General features: G+C 40.3%; 2 protein-coding genes across 2 annotated transcripts; one reads left to right on the plus strand and one right to left on the minus strand.

Annotated features, from left to right (window-relative positions):
- Nucleotides 1–742: 742 nt before the first annotated feature.
- On the minus strand, nucleotides 743–3,255 carry LOC103832693. Its single transcript, XM_009108753.3, has one exon. It carries the CDS (start codon nucleotides 3,003–3,005, stop codon nucleotides 1,908–1,910), a length of 1,098 nt encoding a protein of 365 aa, XP_009107001.1. The 5' UTR covers nucleotides 3,006–3,255; the 3' UTR covers nucleotides 743–1,907.
- A 2,003-nt stretch (nucleotides 3,256–5,258) lies between these two features.
- On the plus strand, nucleotides 5,259–14,187 carry LOC103832694. Its single transcript, XM_033276513.1, has 2 exons — nucleotides 5,259–5,877; nucleotides 13,295–14,187. The coding sequence occupies exons 1-2, from the start codon at nucleotides 5,501–5,503 to the stop codon at nucleotides 14,055–14,057; spliced, it is 1,140 nt and encodes a 379-aa protein (XP_033132404.1). The 5' UTR covers nucleotides 5,259–5,500; the 3' UTR covers nucleotides 14,058–14,187.
- The last annotated feature ends 1,435 nt before the right edge of the window (nucleotides 14,188–15,622 follow it).

Below are 15,622 nucleotides of genomic sequence, written 5' to 3' on the forward strand. Positions count from 1 at the left end.
AATAAAAATATACTCAGTAATTTTTTTAGGTAATTAGGTTTTTCAAATAGTATTTTTAGGATATTCAGTTATTGAAAAATTGAATATGTTTAATATTTGTAATTGTATAATTTATATTTTCAAATTCAGGTATCCATTAGGCTCTCAGTTTGGTTCCAATATTTTGGTTCGAGAGATATATAATATGTTCGGTTATTTATGAAATTATTTTCAATTACTCATCATTCCATTTCAGTTTGGTATTTTGGTTTTTGTTCAGTTTTGGTTCGGTATTTTGGTTTTGGTGTTTTGGTTCTAGAAATTTAGAAACTGTTCAACTGTTTACAAAATTTGGTTTGGTTTCAGTTGGGTTATTTTGGTTTGATTCAGTAGCAAAGTTGAGAACTGGAAAATATGCAAAAAAAAAGGTTGGTCAAATTTAGTTTCGGTGGTTAGATTCTTGTTTTTCCGGTAATTACAGATTTATAGATAAAATATCAGATAATTTAGGTCTTTCAGTTTAAATATCGGATAATTCAGATTTTTGGACAAAAATATAAAAATAATTAAAATTTTATTTAATATTTTGAATAAAAATATACCCAGTAATTTGTTTTTAAGTAATTAGGTTTTTAAATAGTATTTTCGGATTTCAGTTATTTGGAAATTGAATATGTTTAATATTTGTAATTATATAATTTATATTTCCAAATTCAGGTATCCATTAGCCTCTCAGTTTGGTATCAATATTTCTTTTCCAGAGATATATAACATGTTCGGTTATTTATGAAATTCTTTTCCATTTTGATTTTTTTTTTACAGTTTGGTAGTTCAATTTTGATTTAGATCTTTCAGTTTAAATATCGGATATTTCAGAATTTTTGGATAAAAATATAAGATAGTTCAAATATTTTTTTAATATTTTGAATAAAAATATACTCAGTAATTGTTTTTAGGTAATTAGGTTTTCAAATAGTATTTTTAGGATATTCAGTTATTGAGAAATTGAATATGTTTAATATTTGTAATTGTATAATTTATATTTTCAAATTCAGGTATCCATTAGACTCTCAGTTTGATTCCAATATTTTAGTTCGAGAGATATATAATATGTTCAGAAATTCTTTTCAATTACTCATCATTCCATTTCAGTTTGGTATTTTGGTTTTTGTTCAGTTTTGGTTCAGTATTTTAAAATTTCAAACCTTTGTTTGGAAGATAAAGGCAACATTGAAACTAAGAAAATAAAGTATATGAATATAAGTTACATATATTTTTTTATAAAAATTAAGTAACCAAAAATTATACTATTATAAGACATTATTTACCAACATGAAAGTTTCAAATAATAAATGATTATTTTGTAATATTGATTTTAATTTTAACAAGTGAATAATAAAAAAATAAAAAAATAGTAATTTATAAATAGTTTAAAATTTTACTTTTGCCCGTGACCCAGAAAACCACCTAATAGAAAAATATAAACTTAAACTCCTACCATTCAGTACAGAAGCTTGACATGTTTGAGTTGCATCAGTTTTCTCTTGTCCGAGAAAAAAAAGACTGATCAAAGATCAAACTGGACTCTCCTCAAATTACCGCAAACTCATCGCTGCCAAACATTCAAACATTTTCTATAAATCAAGATCATCATCACCCAATTCTCCTGCAGCAGGTAATAACAGAGGGTTGTAACTTGTTATTGTTGCAAAAACTTTAAGAAACCCCACAACCTTATGATGATGATCATCATCATCATCTTCTTCTTCTTCTTCTTCTAGAGTTTTATTTCAAGAATCTACTCACACAAGCGTACGTTGTAAGTTATTGAGATAGTAATTAATTTTGTCTTAACATAGAGTAAACTAAAACAGATTATATTTTGATGGCTGAAAGCTTTTAAAGAGAAGACAGACTCAAGACTCAACTCAATCCCAAACTTGATATTCTATATTTTGAGGTGGAATAAAGTAAGGGGCCACGACTCTTTTCGTATGACCTGAGATGTCAGAATCAGCAAGCCTGAAAAATGCAATCTCGGTGTCCTCCAAGATATAGACTTCGTTAGGTCTCACATCAGGAAAAGAGCTTGCACGGACACAGAATGCTTCAGACTTTGAGATGAAAATGGTGAGATCTCCAATGTCTTGAGTGTACAATGCATTTCCCAAGGGAAGTACCCTGAACACCATTACAGCTTTTGTTTCCCAACTGGTACCACCGTTCACGCTCTGTCTGAAACACTTGACCAAAAAGGTTTCACCTGTGGATTGTGATTCCACCAAGTGTTCGGTGGTGAAACAGGTATCCATAACCTCACGTTCTGCTTCGCTCAGCTCGGGAAGGTAACGATATCGCAACACCAGAATCTTGGGCGTGTGCTGGTCTTTGCAGAGATCCCATGACCCAATGATTTGGCCTCCAGCTCCAGGTATGCGAAACATGTTAAGTTTCTCGGAAAACATGACACGGGAGGAGAAGAAGCTAGGGTTTGCGATCCTGATGTTGAACCACTTGGACTTGCTGCCTAGAGCAGAGGAGGGTCTGCAGTAGCTGAGTTGGGGTCCCAAGAACTTGACAGCCACGACACAATCTTCGTCCTCTGGAGATGGTGAGGACAAGGACACGTTGGTGACGATTTGGGTTTGGCAATGAGGCACAGTTACAAGAGGAGGCAGCAAGATGCGTTTTGGATTTGCATCAGATGCAACCGGGTTCAGATCATCATGGAGACGCAGAGTGCCAACGCCATGCATCAAAGAGGCTACCCAGCCATGAGAGGACCCGATTGTTGTTACCTCTGCATCGTTATACACTAGCTGCTCAGGCGCCTTTTTTCTCAATCTAGGATGATTTTTCATAGAATATGCATATTCGAGTAATACATGATCTGCCCCACAAGGATCCGCGCCAAGGATGAAACAAGGAGGGGTTTGCACCAGGGAAGATGAGCCGCCACCAGAGGCTCTTACCAACACAGGTTTCCGAATGAAGAGCTTCGGGGAGTAGCCAAGAAGGAGAGACATGAATTTTAAACAATAATAAAATGAAACAAAACAAAGAAGAAGAAGAAGAAAGAACCGTAACTCGAGAGATGTTCACATTATCCCCACCTAAATCGTTCTATAAATACAGAGCAAGGAACTTGGCCACCAAGTTTTCCATTAAAAATAATAAATAAATAAAATTTCTATTTAGAGTTTAGACAGAATCTCAATTGGATGTCGCTTTAATGATTGTCAGACTCTCCATTAATTTAGGAAAATTAGACTTTTATATAAGTAAATTAACATCAATTTTGGGTATTTAAAATTACCCGCACACACACATCATATTAACATCATATAGTTTTCGAACTAAGAATCATCTTTAATAATAACTGACTAGGTGATTTTCCCGTGCTCATGCACGAATATAAATATTTAAAAATGAATTTATTATAAAAATTTATTAATATTTTATTGTTGCATTTTAAATAATTTTAAATTATATTGTAGTTGATATGTATGATTTATTTTAAATAATATGATGTTATTTAATTATATATGTGATTTATTTAAAATGATATTATGTTCTTTAAATATACGTATGATTTTTAGTATATAATAAATCATTTATTTGGTTATTATTCGAATGTATAACATCTACTTCTCTAATTCTATTGTAGTATTTTTGTTCTACATTTTACAATTTTGATTATTTTGTTATTTAATTTATTTAATTCTTTTTTAGATTTGTAGATATATTTATTAAGATTATCAATAATTTAATACATGTTATTTTGAAAATAAAATAGTAAAAATTAACGATTAATTGATTATGTAAATAAATATAGCAACAATAGTCTTTTCAAACATCATGCATATATATAAAGTATACAAAAACTTAATTGAAATAATTGGTTAATATATGTATAATATTATTAAGAATTTCACATTGATTTATCTATGTTCAGTCATTCTATAATTTATATGTATAAAAATAAAATAGAAATATTACTATAAATAATAATATCTTATTTTTTGTTAAATTTTGATTTTATATTTTTTTAAAAAAAAAATTGGATTGGTCAATTAATTATTTTTGTTGATATATTGTGTTACATATATTTTTCAAATTAAAGTACAACTATTTTAATTGAATTTAACCAAATCGAACTAATTGTATTCATTGTATTAGTGTGAGTATTCATCTTAAATGTGTAAGTACACTTTTTATTTTAAAAACAATTTGGTATATGTTAATTTGCAAAACTAAAATTAGAAAAAAAAGATGATCGGTACAATGAAGTCTTTTGGCACAACCCGCCTAAATTTTAATAGAATTTAGGGTTTCTGTCTAAAAATTTTAGAATAATTTAGGTTTCTTGCCTAAATTAAAGTCTTCCAAAAGTCTTCGAGAGGAAGTCATGGATTAGATCTTAAAAGTAATTAATAATTTTGTAAAAAATATTTTCAAAGGGAAAAAAAATTGAAATCATGTATCAATAAACATTTATAAAAGATGGAAATAGTTTTACTGAAATTGAATTATTGTTAACATAGGTGGGTGAATGTAGATTGAGTCATGATAATCTTTGGTTTAGGGTATGATAACATATGTTGTAGTATTGTTGGTATCTTTAGGGTTAGATTTTGAAATCTTATTTTTTAATTTTTTTTAATCTGACCTATATATTTTTTTTAGTGACTATCTAATAACTTGATTTAAACACTTTTGAAGTTCTTTCTTTCTAAGTTTAAGAAAGTGTTTTTTTTTTTTGCATTATTTGATTTTAGGGTCTATAAGACTTACAAAGACTTAAAAAGAAGTTCTCTGGTACATCCCGCCTAAATTTTAATAGAATTTAGGGTTCCTGCCTAAAAAGTTTAAAAGAATTTAGATTTTCCGCCTAAATTAGTCTTTCAAAAGTCTTCCACGAGAAGTCTTCTCATGTATTAGATTTTAAAATTAATTTATAAGATTTATAAAATATATTTTGGTAGGCAAAAATCCAAATCATGTAAATATCAACATTTCTAAATGATGTAAATTTACTAAAATTAAATTATTTTTAACATAGATGAGTGAATGTAGATTGAATCATGATAGTCATTGGTTTTTATGATTCGGTAACATATGTTATAGTATTGTTGGTATTTTAGGGCTAGATTTTTAAATATTAACTTAGAAAAAACAATTAAATTTGATATTTACTTGTTCAGTTTTGTGTATATTAAACACTTTAAAAGTTTATTTTAGATTTAATGAAGTTTTTTTTTCTTATTTAGTTAGTTATTTAATTTTAGGGTGTAGAAGATTTCTTGGGAAACGAATTTTACCATAATTAAAATCGACATCCAATTAAGATGCTGTCTAAATGGAAAGTTTTTATTTTTATTTTTAATGGAAAACTTGGTGGCCAAGTTTCTTGCTCTGTAGTTATAGAAGGATTTAGGTGGGGATAATGTGAACATCTCTCGAGTTACGGTTCTCTCTTCTTCGTCTTTGTTTTGTTTCATTTTATTGTTTAAAATTGACCATGTCTCTCATTCTCAGCCACTCTCCGAAGATCTTCATTCGGAAACCGGTGTTGATAAGAGCCTCTGCTGGCGGCTCATCTTCCCCGCTGCAGACCCCTCCTTGTTACATCAATGGCGCAAAATATGCACCGGATAATGTAGAGCTCCGTTTTGCATATCCTTCTACAGATTATCCTAAACTGAAAAAAAAGGCGCCTGTCGAGTTGGTGTATAACGATATTAATGATCCGATCACCCCATGGCTGGCTGAGAAATTTGAAGAAGGCAATAAGGTTAGTGATGCAGCAGTAGCAATCGGGTCCTCTCATGGCTGGGTAGCCTCTTTGTTGCATGGCGTTGGCATTTTGCGTCTCCATGATGATCTAAACCCGGCTGCATCTTGTAACATCCCGGGCCCGGCCCAAAAGGGGACTCAAATGCAGGAGGCCCAAGAAGAAGAAACCCTAGACATAACCCCTCCCACTGCTTATAAAAGGAGAAGTTCCCCTAGGGTTCAGCCACAAGAGAGACAGCAAGCGAAGCCCTGCCCGAGCAGAACCTCGCCGCCGCCTCCGCCTCAAGCCGCCGCCGCCCCACCACCGGCGAAGCCAGCCGCCAGCCGCCCGCGAAGCCCTAGCCGCCGCGACCGAGCCCCTAGCCGTCGCCTCCTTGATTCAGTTTCGTGCAAGCAACTGAGATCTGAACCCTAAAGATCTCGAGAAGTGACTGTTTCCCAAACCTAGATCTAGACCTACTTCTGCAAAAAGCTAAGGTGAGGACTTGCTGTGAACTTGTCTCATGTTGAGTAATCAATGGGACTTAGTCCTTTGTTAATCAGATCTAGATCTTGTGTGTATGTGTGAAATGTTATGTGATTGATCTTGTTTAGACGGTAGTACATGTTGAAGTGATAAGAACATAGGCATGTTAGGGTGGTCAAGAAATGATGATAAGATGATGAGACGTGTTGTGAATGATAAGTGAAAGATGTAAGAATAAGTACGAATAAGGGATCATATAGAGAGTCTAAGGTTTGTAGGTGGGGTAAGTAGTCCACGCTAGGTATCCATAGGAGATGTGGCGAATCCACATGAATATGGAAGCACCCATAGGAGATGTGGCGAATCCACATGAATATGGGGTAGAAGCCTAGTGGGGGGCTACCCACTGAGGAAAAGAGGAAAAGAGGAAAAGAGGAAAAGAGGAAAAGAGGAAAAGATGAAAAGGATATGCATTGTAGGGTCTTTAGTTCATGTCGGGTAGTATGGGATTCTGTGTGATAGATCTTATTAGCTCATGACTTGTGATTGTTTGCTCTTCCTGAGCTGAGTTCGTGGGTTCCTAGAACCTGCCCTCACTGAGTATTGTGTACTCACCCCTCTTTTTACAGGTATGGCCGAGAGGGAGCGGGAGTAGATGTCCGTATGGTGCAAGTGTTTTCTCGAGTCTTTCATTTGGATTCTTTTCTTTCCGCCATTTCTTCCTAAGTTTTATTCGACATTCAGTTTTTAGTTGAGTTCGGTTTTTATGTAAGACAGTTTGGGTTTTAATAAGAGCTTTTTGAACGAAAAGGTTTGAGTTAAAGTATTTGATAGGGTTCATCGGGCCAAGGCCTTTACAATTGGTATCAGAGGCAGGTTAAACCCACCCGGTGCTGTCCCGGGTGGGTAGGGAAGGGTCGGGTAGAAGTAGGAAAACCCGGGTTTCAAAGGAACTTCTTCCGAACGTCTTTCTAAGTATTTCAAAAAGGGTTTCAAAAAAAAAAAAAAAAAAAAATGCACCACTCGGACGGAACTCCTAGCTCACTCGGTGGACAATAGAATTTGAGTAGAACCGTGGCTAATACTCCTTCACTTGTCAACAGGATGCCTCCCAAGAATGCCAGAGTTGCAAGGCCAGCTGCGGCCAACCTGAGAGCGACGCGACGGGTCACCAGGTCCGCGTCTCAAGCCTCCAGCGAGGCAGAAAGCCGAAGAGGGGGCGCACCTGAGAATGAGAACCCAGTGGAAATGCCGAACGTGGCGAATGCAGCGCTCCTGGCAGAACTGCAAAGATACCGCGACGCCTATGGGGGTCATCTGCCCAATGGTGAAGCCGCCGCAGATGCGGGGGACAACCCCATACCACCCGGGGCGGCCCAGAATCCGCCACCGCCGCCTCCACCCCCGGCAGCGCCTGCGGTGGTGCACGCCCCCGGACCCAACTACTGGGACATGCTGAGACACATGAAGAGTATGCAGACGGAGTTTTTCAATGGAAAGGCCGACGCGATTGTCGCGGATAATTGGAGACGTCAACTCGAGAGGAACTTCGCTTCTGCAAGGTGCCCACCGGAGTTCCGTAGGGACCTGGCTGCTCACTACCTTAAAGACGACGCACTAGTGTGGTGGGACAAGTGGTCGAAAGGTCACACGGGATACGACTGACCTGGGATGATTTCCTGGAGGCATTCAATGGGAAGTACTTTCCCTTAGAAGCCATGGACGCGATGGAAAGCAAGTTTCAGGACATCCGTCAAGGGTCGAGGAATGTACGAGACTACGGGGACGAGTTCAACCGACTTCGGAGATTTGCGGGTCACTACCTGAGTGATCACGACTTAATCCGCCGTTTCCTCAAAGGTATGAGAGTGGAACTGAGGAATAGCTGCAACGTGAGGGACTATCGTGATGTCCATGAGCTGATTGAGAAAGCCGCAGAACAAGAATCAGGGCTCGAGGAAGAGCGAAAACAGAACCAGAACTCCCAGAACCGGGGTACCAAACGGCCCCGGGATGCACAACCCGCGGCTGAGCCTGCTCCGTTAAGGCCCGCATGTGAGAGGTGTGGACGATTCCATGCAGGGGAGTGCAGGATGGGAGCATGCTTCACCTGCGGCGAGCGCGGACATATAGCGAGGGATTGCCCGAAGGAGAGACAAGGCCAACGCAGGCGCTGTTACCGCTGCGGCCAGGAGGGACATCTGGCGTGGGAGTGCCCAACACTCCAAAGAGGAAACGCGGAAGGGGCACAACCCCAACAGCAGAGGGGGCAAGCCGCAGGGGCAAGAGCGTACGCCGTCGAGGGTCGCGAAGGAGCCGAACCGATCGCGGGTACGTTTGATTTAACAATACGATTATGTTATATGAAAAGAACTGTAGTAGTCGTGTAGCTTAGCGTTAGTGTTGTGTAGGGTCTGTCGCGGTCGGAGGAGTGACAGCGTTCACTCTCTTCGACACCGGGGCAACTCACAGTTTTGTAAGCCCTAGACTTACGCGTGAGTGGGACTTTAAGGGGAACTTCAACACCATGGTGACGGGAGTCGAGACGGCAGGAACAGAGAAAATGGCCACGAGGGGTAGATATGAAGAAGTACCGGTGATCCTCGCAGGTGTGAACTTACCCGGAGACCTGCTGGAGTTAGAACTGGGGCGTTACGAGGTGATCTTGGGAATGGATTGGCTAGCACAACACAGAGCCGTGGTTGAGTGTGCCAAGGCATGCGTTAGGATCCCGCTTGATGGGAGGCAAATCGTGTACAGAGGAATGAGAACTAGGACCGGAATAACTGTGGTGTCGATGGCCCATGCTGAAGAAGCAATCCGGAAAGGAGGAGAAGCCTTTTTAGCCACTATTGAAATGGTGGGTGAGACCGAAGCGCCAGATCTGGAGAGTATCCCTGTAGCAGCAGAGTATGCCGATGTGTTCAAACCACTACGCGGACCCCCACCTCAACGAAATAACGCTTTTACGATTGAGCTAGAACCCGGAACCGCACCGGTTTCCAGGGCCCCCTACCGTTTGGCGCCTGCAGAGATGGCTGAACTGAAGAAACAACTGGAAGAACTAGTGGAAAAGGGATTCATACGTCCGAGTAGCTCGCCTTGGGGGGCGCCGGTACTCTTTGTAAAGAAGAAGGATGGGAGCCTCCGACTGTGCATCGACTACCGGGGATTGAACAAAGTTACCGTTAAAAATAAGTATCCCCTACCCCGTATAGACGAACTTATGGACCAGCTGGAGGGAGCCACTTGGTTCTCGAAGATAGACCTCGCTTCAGGTTATCACCAAATCCCTATTCACGAAGAAGATGTTAGGAAGACAGCTTTTCGTACCCGGTACGGACACTACGAATTCGTAGTAATGCCCTTTGGACTGACGAACGCGCCGGCAGCTTTCATGGGGCTAATGAATGATATTTTCAGAGATTATCTGGACCAGTGTGTGATTGTCTTCATCGACGATATCTTAATTTACTCCAAGAGCCGGGAGGACCACAGACGCCATTTGGGTATCGTACTGGACAAGTTAAGGGAGCATGGGTTATATGCTAAGCTTAGCAAGTGTAGTTTCTGGCAACGTAAGATTGGGTTTCTGGGTCATGTGATCTCCGAAGCAGGGATAGCGGTGGACCCCGAGAAGATCACCGCGATCACGAAATGGCCAACACCAAGTAACGCAACAGAAGTACGAAGTTTCCTCGGGTTGGCGGGATACTACCGCAAGTATGTTTTAGGGTTCGCCACAATAGCCAGGCCACTCACCCGCCTTACAGGCAAGGAGGTTAGGTTCGAATGGACAGAGGCGTGCGAGGAGGGATTCAAACAACTAAAGGACATGCTGACTAGAGCCCCAGTACTGGTCCTACCTAGACCAGGGGTGCCATTTGTGGTCTACACCGACGCCTCCGGGGTCGGAGTGGGGTGCGTACTCATGCAGGAAGGAAAAGTGATCGCCTACGCGTCCAGACAACTGCGGAAACATGAGTCTAATTACCCGACACATGATTTAGAGCTAGCGGCAGTGGTATTTGCATTAAAAATCTGGAGATCGTACTTATATGGGGAGAAGGTACAAATTTTCACGGACCACCAGAGTTTGAAATATGTGTTCACTCAAGGAGATCTGAACCTACGGCAGCGCAGGTGGATGGAACTACTAGCAGATTACGATCTGGTCATCGATTATCACCCCGGGAAGGCAAACCTGGTGGCAGATGCCTTAAGCCGAAGGAAATCAGACATCTCCGGAGCAAGGGAAACTCAGGAACTTGCCACAGCCTTATCAAAACTGCACCTCTGTGCGACGACCGTGAACGAAGAGGGCGCCGGGTTAGAGGTTGTGGAACAAGCCGACCTGCTGAGTCGAATCAGTAAGGCCCAGGAAACGGACTCCACACTCCAAAAGATGGTCGACAAGGAGGTGAGCGGGTACCGTACGGCTGGGAATGGTACCATCCTGTTTAAAGGCCGAGTGTGCGTACCACAGGGAGGGAACTTGAGGGACGAACTACTGGCACAAGCTCATCAATCACGATTCGCAATTCACCCGGGACGGACAAAAATGTACCAAGATCTGAAGCGGTACTACCACTGGGAAGGAATGAAGAGAGATGTCGCTTTGTGGATAGCCCGGTGTCAGACCTGTCAGCTGGTTAAGGCGGAGCGCGGAGTTCCAGGCGGACTGTTGCAGGAGTTACCCTTACCACAATGGAAATGGGATATGGTGACAATGGATTTCGTCACAGGGCTACCACGGACCACGAAAAACAAGGACGCTATATGGGTGATAGTAGACCGCCTGACAAAGACGGCTCATTTTCTACCTATACGAACCACCGATAAGACGGAGGACTTAGCACGCGAGTATCTGAACGTCATAGTGAAGTTACATGGGGTACCGGTGAGCATAGTATCTGACCGGGATCCGAAGTTTACTTCAACTTTCTGGCAGGCATTTCAAAGAGCATTGGGAACCAAGGTTCGCCTTAGCACCGCGTATCATCCACAGACGGATGGACAGTCCGAGAGGACCATCCAGACACTCGAGGATATGTTGAGGGCGAGTGTTTTGGAATGGGGGGGTAAATGGAGCGAATATCTACCGTTGGTGGAGTTCTCTTATAACAACAGCTACCATGCGAGCATCGAAATGTCCCCGTACGAAGCATTGTATGGGCGACCCTGTAGGACCCCCTTATGTTGGACCGAAGTGGGGGAGAAACGAGATATGACCCCCGAACTAGTTGGAGAAACGATCAAGCAAGTAGAACTCCTCAGAGACAGATTGAAAACGGCTCACGACCGCCAGAAGAGTTACGCCGACAAACACCGGAAGAGACTAGAGTTTGCGGTAGGGGATGAGGTGTACTTGAAAATGAGAACTTTTCGAGGGAATGACCCAAACCGAAAGTTGAAAAAGCTGAGACCCAGGTACATGGGTCCATACGTGATAAAGGAGAGGATCGGTGCAGTCGCGTATCGTCTGGTACTACCGCCGGAACTATCAGATTTCCATGACGTGTTTCACATCTCCGTGCTACGGAAGGTCATAAGAGAGCCTGAGCTGATCTTGCCGCACCCGCCTAAGGATGCGCAACGTAACTTGACCTTGGTTAGCAAACCCATAAAGATTATGGAGGAAAAGGAAGTAAATAACCAGGGACGAAAGGAAAAGATGGTTCTCGTACGATGGGAGAGGGATGGAATCCACGAGGATGTGTGGGAACATGAGTCGCACTTGAGGGCTAACTACCCCGAGATCCTTGGAAACGCGGAGCGGGACCAGGAGGAGGTCCAGAATTCGGGGACGAATCCTTTTCTAGTGGGGGAGAATTGTAACATCCCGGGCCCGGCCCAAAAGGGGACTCAAATGCAGGAGGCCCAAGAAGAAGAAACCCTAGACATAACCCCTCCCACTGCTTATAAAAGGAGAAGTTCCCCTAGGGTTCAGCCACAAGAGAGACAGCAAGCGAAGCCCTGCCCGAGCAGAACCCCGCCGCCGCCTCCGCCTCAAGCCGCCGCCGCCCCACCACCGGCGAAGCCAGCCGCCAGCCGCCCGCGAAGCCCTAGCCGCCGCGACCGAGCCCCTAGCCGTCGCCTCCTTGATTCAGTTTCGTGCAAGCAACTGAGATCTGAACCCTAAAGATCTCGAGAAGTGACTGTTTCCCAAACCTAGATCTAGACCTACTTCTGCAAAAAGCTAAGGTGAGGACTTGCTGTGAACTTGTCTCATGTTGAGTAATCAATGGGACTTAGTCCTTTGTTAATCAGATCTAGATCTTGTGTGTATGTGTGATATGTTATGTGATTGATCTTGTTTAGACGGTAGTACATGTTGAAGTGATAAGAACATAGGCATGTTAGGGTGGTCAAGAAATGATGATAAGATGATGAGACGTGTTGTGAATGATAAGTGAAAGATGTAAGAATAAGTACGAATAAGGGATCATATAGAGAGTCTAAGGTTTGTAGGTGGGGTAAGTAGTCCACGCTAGGTATCCATAGGAGATGTGGCGAATCCACATGAATATGGAAGCACCCATAGGAGATGTGGCGAATCCACATGAATATGGGGTAGAAGCCTAGTGGGGGGCTACCCACTGAGGAAAAGAGGAAAAGAGGAAAAGAGGAAAAGAGGAAAAGAGGAAAAGATGAAAAGGATATGCATTGTAGGGTCTTTAGTTCATGTCGGGTAGTATGGGATTCTGTGTGATAGATCTTATTAGCTCATGACTTGTGATTGTTTGCTCTTCCTGAGCTGAGTTCGTGGGTTCCTAGAACCTGCCCTCACTGAGTATTGTGTACTCACCCCTCTTTTTACAGGTATGGCCGAGAGGGAGCGGGAGTAGATGTCCGTATGGTGCAAGTGTTTTCTCGAGTCTTTCATTTGGATTCTTTTCTTTCCGCCATTTCTTCCTAAGTTTTATTCGACATTCAGTTTTTAGTTGAGTTCGGTTTTTATGTAAGACAGTTTGGGTTTTAATAAGAGCTTTTTGAACGAAAAGGTTTGAGTTAAAGTATTTGATAGGGTTCATCGGGCCAAGGCCTTTACACATCTGATGCAAATCCAAAACGCATCTCCCTGCCTCCTCTTGTAACTTTGCCTCATTGCCAAACCCAAATCATCACCAACGTGTCCTTGTCCTCACTATCTCCCGAAGAAGAAGATTGTGTCGTGGCTGTTAAGTTCATGGGACCCCAACTCAGCTTCTGCCGACCCTCTGCTCAAGGCGACTCCAAGTGGTTCAACATCAGGATCGCAAACCCTAGCTTCTACTCCTCGCGTGTCATGTTTTCCAAGAAACATAACATGTTTCGCATACCTGGATCTGGAGGCCAACTCATTGCATCATGGGATCTCTGCAAAGACATCAAGCACACACCCAAGTTTCAGGAGTTGCGATATCATTTCCTTCCAGAGCCGACCGAAGCAGAACGTGAGGTTATGGATACATGTCTCACGACCGAACACTTGGTGGAATCACAATCCACAGGTGAAACCTTTTTGGTCAGGTGTTTCAGACAGACTGTGTACGGTAAAGCCCTATTGGAAACAAAAGGTGTAATGGTGTTCAGAGTATCCCCCAAGGGAAATGCAGTGTACACTCAAGACATTGGAGATCTCACCATTTTCATCTCAAAGGCTGAACCATTCTGTGTCCGTGCTAGCTCTTTTCCTGGCGTGAGACCTAACCATGTCTATATGTTGGATGTCATGGAGATTGCATTTTTCAAGCTTGCTGATTCTTTCATCACAACTCTTACTGAAAGAATGATGGCCCCTTACTTTTTTCCACCTCAAAATATAGAATATTAAGTTTGGGATTGAGTTGAGTCTAGAGTCTTGTCTTTTCTTTAAAAGCTTTCTACCATCAAAATAAAGTATGTTTTAGTTTATGCTCTGTGAGAATAATAGAGTTCCAGTTAAAACAAAATTAATTCGTATCTCAATAACTTACAACACTTGTGTTCTGTTCTTCAAGAAACTCTTTACAAGAGAGTTTCAAAAAAAATAAAAATCTTTACAAGAACTCAAAACCGAACACTCAATTCTCAAATCCATGCATCTGTTCACATGTTCTACTATTCTCAAAACTGATTCTTTCTCCAAACCGGTACATGTCCTTGGACCACCTAGCCAATGAGAAGAAGATCATCAGGTTTTGGTGGTTTCTGAAAAATGTTGCCACACTGTGGCTCTGTTATTACCACAAAGTTTGAATGTTTGCGGCTTCTTTTCTCATGTGATGATGAGTCTTATTTTGTATGTAATTTGAGGAGAGTCCGGATTGGTCTTGGATCAGTTTTTTTCTTCCTCAGATAATAGAAAACTGATGCAACTCAAACATGTTCAAGCTTCGGTAATGATTAAGAGCTTGAGTTTATATTATTCTATAGGTCAATATTTGTAGCTTCAGTTCCAAACTCATGGAAAAATGTAATGAAAATTTTCTACAATCAATGGATGCATTTTATACCTTTCACTGTCGTGTTTTGAGACTAATATGTTTTTAGTAAAGTTTTGAGACTAGTATTTTATTGTATATAGAAAAAAAATCTCATAGTCCACTCCAGTTACAAACTGTTTCTCATCTTTTATGATCTCTCCCGCATCTTTAGTTACAAGAAACTCGAACTTGTTGACCAGTTCAAACATAGGCCAACAAGTTCAGTTGTTCATTTGATGATATACTAGATCTTGATCTGTGCGTCTGCATGAGTATTTACTTTAATATGTAAGAACATTATAAATATGTCAATTTTCAAAATAAATAAAGAAACTGATAATACTAAACCTAATCTTCTTATTAACACTATTCTCTCTATTAAAAGAGAAGTACAATTTTTATCTACTACAAAATAGTTATACTAGAAGTATATGTACATATATTCAAATAATTTTTTTATTGTTTACATTAGTTTATTTAATGTATAACATTTCTAAATAATTATAAGGATATTAATAACAAATCCATTTTAACTATAAATTTAAATTTCACTTTTAGGAATAACAAAATCTGTTGAGAAAAAATCTAACAAAATCTTTTTCAAAATTTAAATATACTTTTTTTTAATTTCCCAATTAGTAGTATAATATTATTATAAATTAATTTTAATTAAATTTTTATTATAAACAAAAAAAAATGAATTTTTCGCTAATTTTATAAATTTTATTTGTATATTATACATTATATTAACTAACTAAACACTTCATAAAATCAAATTAAATTTCAAAAGTGTTTACTATACACAAAAATAAACATGTATAGGTAAAAAATTAATTTTTCAAAAGAACATTCAAGCTTTCCAAAATCTAACCCTAAGAATACATACAATACTACAACATATGTTGCAAACCCTAGACCAAAGAATACCATGATT

The sequence above is a fragment of the Brassica rapa genome, chromosome A08, assembly GCF_000309985.2.
Source record: "Brassica rapa cultivar Chiifu-401-42 chromosome A08, CAAS_Brap_v3.01, whole genome shotgun sequence".
In the NCBI taxonomy this organism is placed as follows: Eukaryota; Viridiplantae; Streptophyta; class Magnoliopsida; order Brassicales; family Brassicaceae; genus Brassica; species Brassica rapa.

Bases quoted from the DNA above. Each gene is read 5' to 3' on its own strand.
- LOC103832693 (XM_009108753.3), bottom strand. From the start codon at position 3,005: ATGTCTCTCCTTCTTGGCTACTCCCCGAAGCTCTTCATTCGGAAACCT.
- LOC103832694 (XM_033276513.1), top strand. From the start codon at position 5,501: ATGTCTCTCATTCTCAGCCACTCTCCGAAGATCTTCATTCGGAAACCG. The intron at 5,878-13,294 runs ATCTTGTAACAT...AGGCCTTTACAC, and splicing joins GATGATCTAAACCCGGCTGC to ATCTGATGCAAATCCAAAAC.